This window comes from Falco biarmicus, chromosome 9 (assembly GCF_023638135.1).
Source record: "Falco biarmicus isolate bFalBia1 chromosome 9, bFalBia1.pri, whole genome shotgun sequence".
NCBI lineage: Eukaryota > Metazoa > Chordata > Aves > Falconiformes > Falconidae > Falco > Falco biarmicus.
In genome coordinates, this window is record NC_079296.1 from 34,577,072 (window position 1) to 34,591,990 (window position 14,919).

Sequence of the window (14,919 nt, forward strand, 5' to 3'; positions counted from 1 at the left end):
CAATTGGCAGTGTAGGAGCAGGAATACAATAGTCTCTCAGACCAAACCTGCCCACAAAGAAGTAATTTGTGTCTCCACTAAGCTGATTCTTGTGGCACTAGCCAATGCAGATGGCCTTACAGAGCCACTCTATTGCTTTTTCCCAGAAGAAACTATTTACTAAGGAATCTGTACTCCTGCTCTTTGCACACCTCGAGGGTCTGAAAATATTTGCAGTTGAAACACCAGAAGATGTTACAAAAATCAAGAGCAGCACATTTCCTTAGAACACACAAGTACTTTAGCATTGCAGCTGTTTCAGAAAAGCACAGTAGCTGCTCTACTTCAACCCAAGTATCATAAACACAACTCAGGCAGCTCAGAGCATCCTTAAGGCCAACTCTGGGTACTCAAACCATTTTTTTCATACATGTTGCAATTTCATATAGCAACATCTTCTCCCTCATGTTTCACTGTATGTATCTCTGTACCTTAAATATCAAGTGAATGTATTGTACTTCCAAAATCCACAGGGAGTTAGCTCCTTATGTCAATCCCTACGCACAACTCCTGAGCTCTACCTGCCTTTTGCTCATTCAGAACAACAGCATTTGGTCTCATCCCCCCTACAGCCTTGTGATCCAGTTTCCTTCCTCCACCTTGAAGGAACTTAATTATATTTAAAACTTTCTTTCCCTCAAACCTTGCTGAAAATGTCCCCATGGCTCTCACTGATGCTTTTCAAGCACTTGCAGCCCAGACTGATAAAGAGACAAGAATAACATTAACCAAGATGCAAAGATGTGAAATGCAGCAAATGAATACAGCTCAAGTAGGGCATATACCAAAACAGACACTGAACTCTCTCCTAATATTGTTAAATCACTGCTACCTTCAAATGCTTAATTTCTGATTATATTACTATATCACCTTCAGCTGATTAATATTGCCCCCCCCTCCCATACTCCCACTGCTTTCTACCATCCTTGAATACCAGCCTCCACTAACAGATTCTTCTCATCCAGCTAGACTGGAAGCACCCTGGAGCATGATTGAGATCTTAGAAGAATTACCATCCCCAAAATCCTTTTTCCATTAACTTCAGTGCCACCAGGATTCGCCTCCAGTCTGCACTGAAAGCTAAACAAGTGCTTGCAAACTTTAATTAACACTGCTTCTCTCTCTGGGCCTGTCTTCAACACATTTTGCTCATTTGCTCTACAAACAACTTAGGCTTCCATAAAACCCAAAAAGTTTTATGACATGGTAAACCATTTCTGGTTATGTTCTAATGAACTGTTTACCTTTCTCCCAAAATGTTTTATTCCAATATCCCACTAATACAGGAGAAATTTTTTTCTTCAGAGATTTTTCAGATGAAAAGGTTTTATAAAACTTCAGATGAAACATCTCAACTATAGCTATACAACTAAGACAGGCCTATCCTTTAATATTAGCAACTTTTTAATAGCTATGTAACTAATGAAGTAGATGGAGACACACAAACTTCATTTCTAGCTGTTTTCAGTGCATTTCCAGTTTGTATCAGCAAGACCATCTACTGCTAACAAAAAGTGCATTAACAAAGCTAATAAAAAGACCTGAAATTACCTTTATAACGCCTTCCCCAGGCCTCATATCTGTGTAAATCTTGACATTGTATGATATATTGGAGAAGGTTGGGGAATTATCATTTGCATCAATCACCAGGATATTCACTGTCACTGGGACACTCTCCTGTACACCATCAGAAGCTGCCATCTTCAGGGACGGTGAAAAAAAGGCAGAAGAGGAACATTTTTTAACGCTGTGTTCTTAATACAATTCCAAGTATGAGAAAATACAGTATGACAACCAAAAATCAGCATTTCATTTTTCATTTTTGTCTGCACTTACAATTACAGGAGGCTTCAGCTGAGCTTGAGCCTGCAGTGTGCAAGACTTGGGGCAAAATCAAAATGAAACAATAACTTTAAAACACACTGCAGGGCAGAACAGCAGGAGTAATGAGAGGAAATAACCGTTTCCCAGGGCTGGGGTCAGGATCTGAGCTGAAGGTCCATGGTTGGAAGAGCAGAGCCTGTCCTCAGCTCTGCTGAACACCCTCAAGGAGCAGGGCCTGGCCACAACAGCTGGCAAACCTGTCTAACACTACCAGTTTCACCTGGGCATAGCCACACACAGGAGCTGCTATACATATGTTAAACCTCAAAGACAGCATTTTAAATGGGACTTAAAGAGCTAGAGGCCTTCTTACTCCACAAAGGAAATGTGAGCTCTCCTTTCAAATGTCAAACAAACAGAAAATATGGAGGCATTGACTGGGGACCCCTGCAGAGGAACAGGGTTTCCCTACAGCACATTTGCAAATTACTTTAGGGCTGTTGTTTACTCACAGACTGGGAAATGCCTGAAGGAGTATTTTGTCCACTTAACCTTTTTTTTTTTTCTTCTTTTTATTAAATAAATATTGCTGGTTGTTGTTTCTGTTAGCCTACTTCTTTATTTTGTACGAAAATAAAGTGTAATGGCCATTACAGGTGTCATGTTCCTAGCTCAAGGGCTGAGAAAAGGCAAAGGTAGCCTCAAAGGCTGAGCTGGGTACAAAAGAGAAGGGTCAGGCTGAGAAGGATATAAGCGTGGGACCATGGAGATGACGCTGGTAGAGGGATCTAAAATGTTGCTATCATACCAAAGACATGCATTTTGGAAGAGCACACTACCCAATTATCAACTCCCCCTGCCCCACCCCCCTGCAGTACTGCTGCTGCTCATCCTTCACTGTTTTGTTCCTGTGTCATTTTAATGACCTATAACAATGTCATGACTAATGATTTTTCAACGCTTGCTCTGATCAACACCTTGATGTGCCTTCAAATGCTTTCAGCTTACCGAGAAAGTGTAAAGCTGCTGGACTTCTCTGTCAACAGGCTGCAGCAGGGTGAGGTAGCGGGTGATGCCACTCTGAGTCACAGTGAAAAACGCATTGTAATCATTCAGAAAGAGATGGAGCTGGGGATCCTTGGTCTTTAAACAACATTTAAAAAAAAAAAAGAAAGCATTTTATTATAAATTCATATATACCATTAAGTTTCCCATTACTTAATGCAAGCGCTTGTTTTAGATGAAACCTACATAAGCAGAAAGTAGAAATACTGTGACTGAATCTACAAAACTGTTAAAAAAAAAGTAAAAAATAACACTGCTGATCTAACAATCTAATCTTCTTGATGAAAAATGTATTGCAAATACACTTCAACCTACAGAGCAAGTAAACCCAAGGGTAAACAAATCCGTGTATCTACTAGTTTTAAATGATGCTTTTCTTCATTAAAACAATATTTTTTGGCCAACTATAACTTACCAATGTAAGAAACCAGATCCAAGCTTTTGCCTTCAACCATATTACAAACAAAACTTATCTTGATTAATGGAGCAATAAAACAGCTGAGTTGATGCTATGAAAAAATAAGCATATGTGCTGAAGTAGATCTCTAAGAAGATGCTGTTCAGAGATTATGTCTCAAACAGGAACAAAATATATTGATGCAGGATTATGAGTCTCTCAGCTGATCAGGTGAAAACCATAGTGAAGGACTGTGGTGTAATTTTCAATAGAAAGTAAAATTTAGGGTAAAGAGGAAAAAAAGGCAAGTCAAGGCATTGTAAATTTGTTACTCATGTTTTCCCTAGGTAACCTTCTGCAAACACAGATTTCAGGTCTGGCTGGCTCCATGTACAACTAGGTGAGCACCAAGAGTGGTGCTGCAGTGTGTGCAAAACCACGTGACAACATAAAGACAGGGCAATGCCTCAGGCATCCTGAGCAACCACGCAGGAACTCATCCTTCTGTTTCCATCTTCTCTCCTAGCATGCTTGGCAGATTGTAAGAGCACAGGGAAGAAGAAATGAAATGTTCTCTGGGGAAAAAGACTGAAATTAATTGGGGGGCAAACGGAATCTCTGCTAACAGAAAGGGGAAGGAGTATTTCTGCCAGGGACAGAATCAGAAGTTATTACTGTACTCACAGGGAACAGAGCAAGTTAATTAAAGTCCAGAACCTCAAGCTAGTTCCTTCCAATGTGAATTTATCAGAAGGATACTAAGTTGCAAAATGGTTTTACTACCCATAGTCCTTACCCTGCAGTTTACTGGATGGCAGCACAGAGCAGGCAAAAAAGGTGTTTCAGCTCTGTATGCACTGAGCGTTCAGAAAATCCCCCCAAATTCAGGCATTGTTCTGGGGTGTCTGTCTTGTTGAAATGACAAAATTTGATTCATGACCAGGATGAAATATCTCAACATCTTCCCCATCTCTTTAAAGATGCAATTGAGCTATTAAACTGATTAGACTGCAAGGATCATTCTACATTACAGTTAAATTTTAAAATAAACTACATTACCTTTTATTGCCTACAGTATTCCAACAAACATTTCTATGTCCTTGTGTGTAATCTTGTTAATATAACCTGACTTAATGTGCTACTCACAGTCATCAGTTATTTAGGTTATTTCTGTTACATGAGGCGAAGTTACAAAAGAGGAATGCTAATGTGATCGGGCAAAGGACAAAAGCCTGGGAGACGAGTCCTATAAAAACTGTTTTGAACTGTCCCAAATAATGTGGAGATAAAGAATCAGAGGACTAGTACCATGAACAAAACATAACAGAAAGTCCAGTGGCTGAACTTGGAAAGTGTTTTTACCAGCTCTTTCCAACACAATTTTACAGAACCTGACCCATACAGGGTAGGACACACAATGCAGTCAGAAATAGCTAAATTCAACAAATTATCAAAAAAGTAGCTTTATGTTTTTTCAACATTTTTTCAACTTGAATCCAAAATGCTTCCAGAAGGTTAACTCTTACAGTGTCATTACTGTCATGCCTACATAATTAGAAAAAGAAAACAGACCACTGGGAAGTTCAGTAATCCCTACAGTACAGCAGGCATAAACACTTGACCCATCTCTAACATGCACCAAGTGTCATAATGAACAACTATGAGGACAGATTAGTACAACATGAAGAGAAAGAGAAACTTATTTTAGCAATTAAAAATACTTTAAAGCACACATTTTGGAAGGCAAAGGTTACATTATTTAAATGAGAAACATCTTCAGTTGCTGAAAGTTACGTGAAAGAAATATCAAAGTGTTTCAAATGAGTGGTTTCTTATTGCCTAATGCTTTGCTGCAACTATGCCAGCTTCCAGTAAAATTAAAATTAATTTTAAAGCTATCAATGCAAATGGAAATCTCTTTTTTTTCCCATGAAAAATTACAGAAGGTAATTGCCAATAACTGTTCACTTTGTAGACACTACAAAGTCAGACAAAAATTTAATTTACAAAAATCCTGGTTAGCTGTTACAGTTCTTGCTTGTCATGATATTCTGAACAGTAAGAAACAGTATTTTTTTCCTATTTGTTCTTGACAAAAAAATTGAAGAAGATCCCATACACTCCTTAAGTAATTTATCCTATTCCTCAATTACTCTCGCATTGGAAATTTTATCCTAATGTGTAAGTTAAACTGCCTTTACTTCAATCTATGCCTTCTACGCATGTTAGACCTACAAAGCAGTTTATTTCCTTAATCTTGGCATTGTTGTGCTTTATACTTTTATCACAATTTACACTGAAAGAAAGTATGCTTGACTTATCTGAATATTTTATGTGGCAGATAATGTAAGAGAATAAAACTGTGGGAAGCAATCCATCTATGTTGACAACACTGTTTCTGTTGCCTTAATTTTTTAAACTATTAATCTATTTTGGGGCCTGGACTTAAGCATTGTGATTTCTGACTACATTACTGGGTCATGCAGACTAGTTTGTCTCTGATAAATTGTCTTGCATATAATTTTAAGTAGAAAACTACCAGAATCCACACACAAGAGTATACATGCAACCTGCAAGACCATTTCAAGCACACAGTTCAAACCTGGTATGGTTTACATACTTCAAACTGACTCATAGTACTTTTCCAATTAAAAAACACTTTCTAGAAAAACATATAATTATTTAATGAACATAAAGCAATCACAACATAACCACGGTACAACTTTGTGCCTGAAACAAATTTGGTCCAATGTGTTTAAAGGGCTCTTTGCAGGCTTCACAAACCAAGTGACAGTCCCAGTCTCAAACACTGGCAGTGCAAAGAAAAATGAAGGAGGACAGGGGGAAATAAGTAAGGCACACTATTAAAACCAAAAGCAATTTTGCAATCATCATACCCAATACCTACGGGAATGGCACCTGGTGCAACCTACAAAGAAAAACACATGAAACAAAATGAATACAGGTAAAGAAAAGCAAACCTGATAATGACAGACATGATAAAAGCAGTACATTTGGGGAAAAGTTGGTTACAGATGAAACCACAATAAAATGAGACCCAGAAAGTGCTCAGGTGCACTTCTTAATAAGCAAAGCCTGGGTCTGAATTTGTTCTGCTTGAAAATCTCTGAAGACGTCCCCTACAGTTTGAAAGCCTGTGCAGATATTAAATTTCTGCTGCTCCTTTCCTCCTACAAGGGCTTACAAGCTCTTCCTAAAGCAAACACTTTTCTGCAGTTTGCTAGACTAAACCAAAACTACATGGTATTGTCAAGAATGATCAGACAATGACACATATTCTGTATGTTTTTCAACATTCCCAAGGAGTTTTTAGAGGGAAAGTATTTGTCTGTTAAATTCTCCAGGGTAGCCAGAACAAGCTCCAAGAGTATCAGAAGTGCTTAGGCTTCCCAACTGCTAGCACAAGCTTGTCTCCAAAAACTTGTAGCAATAACAAAGAATTTATTGAAACATCTTAGTTTTCCAACAATCTTCGTGTATAGGATGATCACAACTGAAACACCCATTGAAGAGAGTTTTTTTTTTTGTTGAAGCGATGTTTCCAGCATTTGCCCTCCTCCTTTCTGGGTGAAAGTAGAATATCTTTTCTAACATATTTCATTGAAAAAAATTGAGATTCACAGCCTTGCAGAGGTGAAGCAAGTGAAATAGTCCCACTGACAAGGGGTTTGCAATCAGATGGTGTTGGCACTGACCTCACTGATTTTCTCTAACTTGTGCAAGATGAGTTCTGCAGGGTCTGATGAGAAGGTCCTCCAGGTTCACAATAGCTTGCATGGAATAGACACGGAACACACATACTCTGGAGTGAATTTCCTGCATCTTTAATGTTACCATTAGATAACAGAAAAATAACCTGAAGCACAGCCTCCTGAGAAGTCTTTGTGATGGATTTAGTCATAAAACCACTTAGATCAATAGAACCCAAGGAGGAGAACAAATTAAGCCTAAATTCCAAGCAATGAAAAACTGAAGAAGGTCAATCAGTCTGAGAAGACTTTGCCCAGGACACCCTACGAATAATTTCTTTCAATCACCGCCAAAACCTTTCCAGTCCCTGCACAACAGAAGGGCTGAGGCACAACAATGACTAAAAAGTCAAAGTGCTACAACAAGTTTTAGACTTTTTCAAGTTTAGGTGCAAAGAGCCATGCCCCTCCCTGAATGAAAAGCTGACAGAAAAGTTTTGAAAAGATCATCTTCTGTTCCTTATAAAAATGAGCAACTCCTGGGGCAGGGCAAGAAATCAAAGCATCTTCAGTGCTTCCACCAATTAGCAATAGCATTTGTTTAAAACAGGGCAGATATAATAATTCATTGAGGACTCCAAGGAACTCAAAGAGAGAAAGAATAGTCTCAGAAGGCAGAAAATATTAGATATTCATCCTACACAAACACAGGAAGAAATATAATGCTACAGAAGTGATTCAATGTTAAGATTTTTATTTTTCCTTCTTAAGTGGCAAGATTCAGAAATGAAAAAAACCCCTATATTTATAAAGAATGATAAGTAGTCTTTTTGCTTTGCCTTTCCCTTTTATTTGTTTTAATAATTATATTAATGGGCTGCTACATCTGGGAAGAATATTTTCTGAATTATTATTCTATAATGTAACTATTAGAGTGTCAAGAAGTGCTATATGGGGATAGCAGTATTATGAGAACTCTCCTGTCAAGAGAGTACTGGCAGCAAAACAAGTTCCAACAGTGAAAGATATAAGCCATCAGGCAAATATTAGACAAAAATACTTCAATAATTAAAATGCTTCAGTACTTCTGGTTAAGAAAATCCTTATTTTTCCTTACCTGGATATATCACTGAAAATCCAGAACGTGCATTTGTAATTACATTTAAGAGTTATTTCATCCAATATTTGCTCTGTCCTGTTGGGCTGCTGCTGAGATGCCTTTATGTAAAATAATCATTCTTTAACATTTCCCACTAGCCCTCTGGTAACACAGATGCTGAGTAACCATCTACTTAGTTTGACTTCAACTTCATAGACAACGGAAGCATAAAACCAAGAAACTGGTCTGGTAGAAAAGGATCTAGAGAGCAACCTATAGTAGTAACTGACCTGTGTCACACTCCACTGCCCTGGGGTGCTGTGCTGGGCTGTAGGCACCTGCAGAAACATCAGGGCTACTGCACAGATGCTTTTCTGAATGTGTGCTGGGACAAATTAAATGCTTTTGAACGCATGCTGGCACACCTTATAAACATGACATCAATTTTGTGCTCTAATGAGCAATGCACAAATTACCTTACACTCCTCCGAGTTTATTTATCAAGACACTGCATGTGGTATCAGTAAACACCTTAGTAGTAGAGCAGTATGTAATGGATATGAATGCTGATTAGCTTCTTTTTAACTAGGAACTTACAGCCTTGGGTTTATTTCTCTCTTTTTTTAAGATAGATTCAACAGATTTAGCATACAAGGCAGTAAGGCACTTACTGTGTAACTCACCAACCCTAGCCACCAGAGTAGAAGATATTAGTACTCTCCCATGGAATCAAAAGAGTAAGGACTCAAGAGCTTGGGAAGCCTTCTGTAAACAGCTATCAGATCATACTGTTTAAATTTCTCATCTCAGCTTTGGTTTACTCTGGTCTTAAGGTACACATGTGGCTTAATTTAATTTATGCCATTCAAACAGACCACTTAATTATATCAGCAGTTGGCAGTGCTGCTCTAGTTAAAGGTCTGTTTGCAATGTCACATCTATAAATTAATTTTTGGAAGGTTTATAGCAGGACTCTATTATAATTCTCACAGGGTTTAAATTTAGAATGTTTTCTTTTTTTCTTAAGACACACTGTTCAGATGACCACTTTCTTCATGCCTTTATCTGAGGATAAAAAGTTACTTTAATATGAAATACAATCTCAACTGATTTGTCAATTAGAAGACTGAATACATTACATTTAGACAGTGTCACTATTGAAACTAACATGTGCAAGGGATCATCAATCCCTACTTACTAAATACATTAATAAGATACAGCGAAGCCATGAGAACATTAAGACCTGTAGAAGTTAATAAGCATTACTTGTGCTTACTAACCCACCCTGAGCTACCATGCAGTCCCAGTGACAAGGTACTTGTCATTTTAGTTTGCTTGGCCATTTTACATGCAAGTTATGTGCAACTGCAGCACTTACAGCCTTATTTTGCTGGCAGTCACATGTCCATAAAAGGTTATAAGCACTACATGAACTGCTGACACATGTATTAACACACAGGCAGTTAGATCTGATTCTCTGCTCCCTCAATCTACGTTACAGCTCCATCATTTCATAGAATTGGAAAGAGCTGTGCTGGCATGAGCCAGGTGGTGCCAAAGGAACAGGAAACTGCACAGAGCACTTCCACCCTAGGGCAAGGTTGATCATCATCTCTGTGGCTGCAGGTAGATCTCTGTACGTTGTGAGATAAGTCTACAGCATTCCGGAAAGAGAGAGAATGCATCAACTCGGGTGTATCTGACGAATCGGATCTGGTTGGCCTTAAGCATGAACAAAACATGCAAGAGAGAAGATGGATACAGTCACGGAATCTGGCAGCAGATTCTCTGAGTTGTTCAGGTTGCTGAGACAGAGCTCTCCTCCTCTCCCCCTGTATCTCCCAGGCTTGGTAATGAGTACATATGGCTGTGCCGCTGGCCCTTATCCCCCCATACCTAAGGAAAGTGGCCTTGCAGGTACAGAGACATCCTGGCACAAGGAGCACAGAACATGAGGGCCACTAGCCAGGTTCCACCACAGCCCATCTCCCCTGGCACATGGTACTACATCCCAGCAGGGCCCGAGATCTTCATTATTTTGTCCTCACTTTGGGGGTGGGGGATGGGGTGTCAAAATTAAGTCTTTATGCCACATCATTTCCCAGTCTAGAAATCTTTGGCAGTTACCCATTATGCAACACTGAAATATTACACTTTTTCAATAATAAACAAAAATAATTCAATTTTGGCTCTGTCTCATTTTGTGTCATGTGACTATACTAGATTTTCACTACTTTAACCACACTCCTGTTATTCATTATCCAATGAAAATAAAACCATGATGTAAAACAAACGAGTGTTAATTTCACTAGGAAATACTTTTGGGCCCTTGAATGGTTATTTCCTGTAGATATGAAATGTCAGGTATATTTGCAATGAGACACAGAAATATGTAACAACTTCTAATCAGCTGCCTAAAGCAGCCTGTGTTCAAGATGATAAACGTGTTTTTCATCATCTTTGGATGCAGATTATTTAAATCATATTAGTGCTCCCAACTGAAATACCCGCTGCAGATTAAACAGAGTTTTTTTTATTATTTGGGCCATGTCTATGTTGAAATCTCTACTGCAGGCAAACACAAGTGTATTAATGAACTGCCCTATTCATTACCCAAATATTGAGATAACTTCATGGGAACATGCCAATACACTACACAACAATAAAATGTGGAGACCTATGGTCAAATTGCTTGTGATGAATTTGAGAGCAGCCTTCAAAACCAGAAGTATTGAACTTGTACTGACAAAATCAGTAACAGAAAGCACTTCTGGTAGGTGGCATAAATACCAGGATTACATGAAAAATCTCATGAAGTAGTTTATATTAAAGGAACAAATTACTCTTCCATGCAGAAGATTTTGAAATTAAACATTTGCAGTTTGAGAGTATACAAATGCAATGTACTATACTGATTACCTGGGAGTTACATAATTCATCCGAAGAGTCAGCCCAAATTCAGAATTTAACAGTTCAAAGTAATCTTGATTTTCAGTCTTGTATATGAACTAACATGTAGTTACACCAAAGAACCTTGTATTATCAAATCTGCCGTTGACATCTTGTGGGTAGAGTTGTGCAACTGCCAGAGAAAGGTTAATTAGTGCACTATTAACTACCACCTGAAAAACCTCTGGAGGTTAATGAAGTTCAAAGTCCTTCTGTCGTTTCTTTAGTGTAATAGTATCATCTACTAGGAAAGAGGAGAGAGTTCCCAGAAAAACACCAGCATGGAAAACTGCCACATAAATTTAAGTGTCTGAACTAGGACACTGAATTCTCTTTAATTAAAACAGCTGCTCTGAATTATTTCAAGCACAACAGATTCAGCCCCTCCTGCAGCAGCCATGCTGTGTGATTTATTTTACCACTCCAGGCTTTGTATGCAAAGTAGGATTTTCCTAGGTCACTGCAGCTACAAAACCTTGAGGGCAAATATCTCAGTCCCTGGAACACTGGTGGACTTGCAGACAGAGAAACACCAGCAGCACATTGTGGATTAACAGTGAGATCTTTATACTATTTACAGCTGTCAATCACCCAGACTGGCAGTGTAGCAACCCAGGCAAAAATGGTTCCTAGCAAGCTCTCCAGCTTGCCAAAAAATGTATTCTGAGTTTCAAATCATACCTCTCTAACATGTAAGTCTACCAGTCTCAAAGACAAGACTTGCTCGGTTTCAGTCTTCCACTCTTCAGATGATGAATAGCCTCTCTGTGCATTTTTGTAAAGTTAATATGCAGTCCTGTGTGTCATAGGGTGGTCATAAATAGTGCCCTAAAATTCCAGATTTTTGTAACAGATATGCACCAAGGCATATTTGAACCAAAGGGGTTTAGTACTACTTTCATGAAGGTGTGGATAAAAGAAAACTTGCTTAGGCTAAAAACATCTCAAAATATGCCCACAGTTTTTTGTTTAATATGCAGAAGGATCACAGAACTACAAGCAGCATTCCAAGAAAATCTCTCAAATTAGTAGCTTAAAAAGGATTTAGAACTATGGACACTAACTCACACGATTGTTTTTCTTTTGTGTTCTGGACCACTTTAGATGAACGGGTTTTATACAACACAATCAATGTACTGTAAATACAAACCCATACCTGATGCCTGCACACCTTTCTTATTTCTATATTAAGCAACCTACAAGATTGCATTAATTTTATCAAACAGGAAAACTGCTTTGCTGTTTAATAAAAGCAATGCTGAACAAGAGTATTTCACAAGTAATACAAATCATCAGCAACACCTACTGATGACTGCCACATGCACTTATTCCGTACCTTTTATCCAGCCTCTAAGAAAGCCAGATCCAACAGTCATTTGCACTTGCCTTTCAAACAATTTTTATGAATGCCCGTAAATTGACCGAGATATTTTAATAGATAGGAAGGAGATATTCTACATGAGTTAGGGCTTTAAACAGCTTCTCAGGACAATAAATCACTCTAATACAGACAGTGATGTAGAAAGCACCTTTCAGTGACAATAGCCTCCCGTGTGTCTCAGAAATAATCACTTTGTCTATGTCAAAAGTGAAACTGTCAAAAACAGAAGATTGGTTTTAGACTATCAGGTTAAGAACTCTACCACACAGTATTTGCATTTACTATAAATATCATTACAAAACCTATGCCTACAACTTAGCTTTCCTTACTTATCTGACGTTAACAAGAGAACAGAAACAAAAAAAGAACAAAGGGGAAAACTGGAGAGACAACAGTAATTAGAGGAAAAAGAACACTACCAAAACCCACATAATGGCAACAGCCACGGTGAGAACACAACATTTGTCCTAGAGACAAGGTATCGTTACTACTTGGTTACTATACTTTTGAAGATGCCCGGTTTTTACTATGAGTAATGTTAGTATCAAAATCTAGGCAGAGCAAAGACTGGATTGAACTTTCGGTTTCCTGCCCTCCCATTCATCTTTCTGGTTTGTTCAAACTACTACTTCCTTCCCCTTTGAGCTTATCTCTCCTATTTCCCCACACTGTGTGGCAGATTCATCCTTCTCACAAAATGAAATTATTTTCCTCTTTGCACTAAACATTCATAAACTCTATCAGAACACAATCTTAAGGAGAGCTGAATAAAATACAGATTAGTTTTTCAGTTCAGACACACTTTTAAATCTATTTGAACTCAGAACAAAACCGAAAAAGAAACCATAGCAACGATATTAATTTGATTTATTCATCAAAATGGTTTTGGCTCTAGTAAATAAAAAAAAGAACTGAAAATAATAAAACCGTGAATATCAATATGACACTACAAAGGAATGAAACATACCTCCTCCACATCGTTGTCCAACACTACGATTTGTAGTGGAGAAGTCAGATTCTGGTTATCACTGATGGTCGTTCCCACTGGGGAGGATTCGAGAATAAAGCCGTCATACGTAGATCTTGTGAAGTAAGGCTTCTGATTGTTCTCATCAAGGACCTCAACGTGCAGATTGGCAAAGGCAGGAAGAGGATGGCCATTGTCTTGTTCAGCCTAAAAACCCACATGATTTGTCAAAGGCTCTCAGCCAAGTAAAACTATGAAAAGTTACTAACTGGTCTTGGGTTATATTTAAGAATTACAATCCAGTTATAAAAATCAATAACACTGTATGGATCACCCTACTATAAAACTTAGCACCATGAAAAAAAGAAATACCAAACAAAATCAGCTAGAAGAACAAACGATTTTCCATCAGAATAACCTTTTAAATATTCACAATAAAATTCAAAGCTATACAGCACATATGCAATAACACTGTTCCTTAAACTGTCAGTATCAAGAGTTTTAGAAAATCTTCAAAGGATGAAAGCAAGCTGGAAATTGCTAATTCTACAACAGAACCTACACCCACACCACCAGCGAGTTAAAATCAAAAGATGACAGTACATGTGGACACATGGTATTTGCTACAGATTACTGGAAGAGCATATTGCCCTGGATATGACTTGTTCTCCCTCTCCCCCAAATTCCATCTTTCTAGTGCTAGATGAGTGGGGTTTTAATTTTGGTTTTCAGTATGAGAACAATGTTGATAAAACACTGATGATTTAGTTGTTGCTAGGCAATGTTTATACAAAGTCAAGGACTTCTCAGGTTCTCAGGCTCTGCCAGCAAGAAGGCTGGAGGGGCACAAGAAGTTGTGAGGGGACACAGCCAGGACAGCTGACCCAAACTAACCAAAGGGAAATTCCATACCATGGGACATCATGCTGAGTATATAAACTGGTGGAAGTCAGCTGGGAGGGGCTGACTGCTGCTCAGGGATAGGCATTGGTCAGCAGATGGTAAGCAATTATTGTGCATCACGGGGTTTTTGCGGTGGGATTCCCCCCCTCCCCCTTGAGTTTTATTTCTCTTTCTCTTTTTGTCATCTCCCTTTTCATTACAATTATTATTAATACTATTAGTAGTAGTACTAGATTTCACTGTATTTCAATTATTAAACTGTTTTTATCTCAACCCACAGGTTTCACCTATTTTCAGCTTTCCTCCCTGTTCCACTGGGGGTGGGGGGTTTGTGCACACAAGTGGATGCATGGTACTTAGTTGCTGGCTGGGATTAAATCACAACACTCACCTACCACGATTTACTCACCAATACAGTTTCATCTCATTTATTTTCATTTTCAAAGTTTCTAAAAGTACTAATTGTCCATTCCAGTGTGCTAATCCAAGATAAATGTATGATGTTGCTTTTTTTTAACCTTGCTATCTATGACTAATTAAAGTAAATAAACAAGGGAAGTAGAAGATAAGTAATTTTTCTCTTTA

The 14,919-nt window shown here is 38.3% G+C and overlaps 1 protein-coding gene across 8 annotated transcripts in view; it reads right to left on the reverse strand.

Moving 5' to 3' along the window:
* The window catches only part of PCDH15 (protocadherin related 15), a 443,438-nt gene that overhangs the window by 183,791 nt on the left and 244,728 nt on the right, over positions 1-14,919 (reverse strand). For 7 of the 8 annotated variants that reach the window (XM_056352005.1, XM_056352006.1, XM_056352002.1 and 4 more), the window contains 3 exons: positions 13,432-13,638; positions 2,872-3,006; positions 1,591-1,740 (listed from right to left, as the gene is read on the reverse strand). In XM_056352005.1, coding sequence (XP_056207980.1) covers positions 1,591-1,740; positions 2,872-3,006; positions 13,432-13,638 — 492 coding nt within the window. The remainder of the gene's footprint in view (positions 1-1,590; positions 1,741-2,871; positions 3,007-13,431; positions 13,639-14,919) is intronic. The other variant, XM_056352009.1, reaches the window with a different exon arrangement.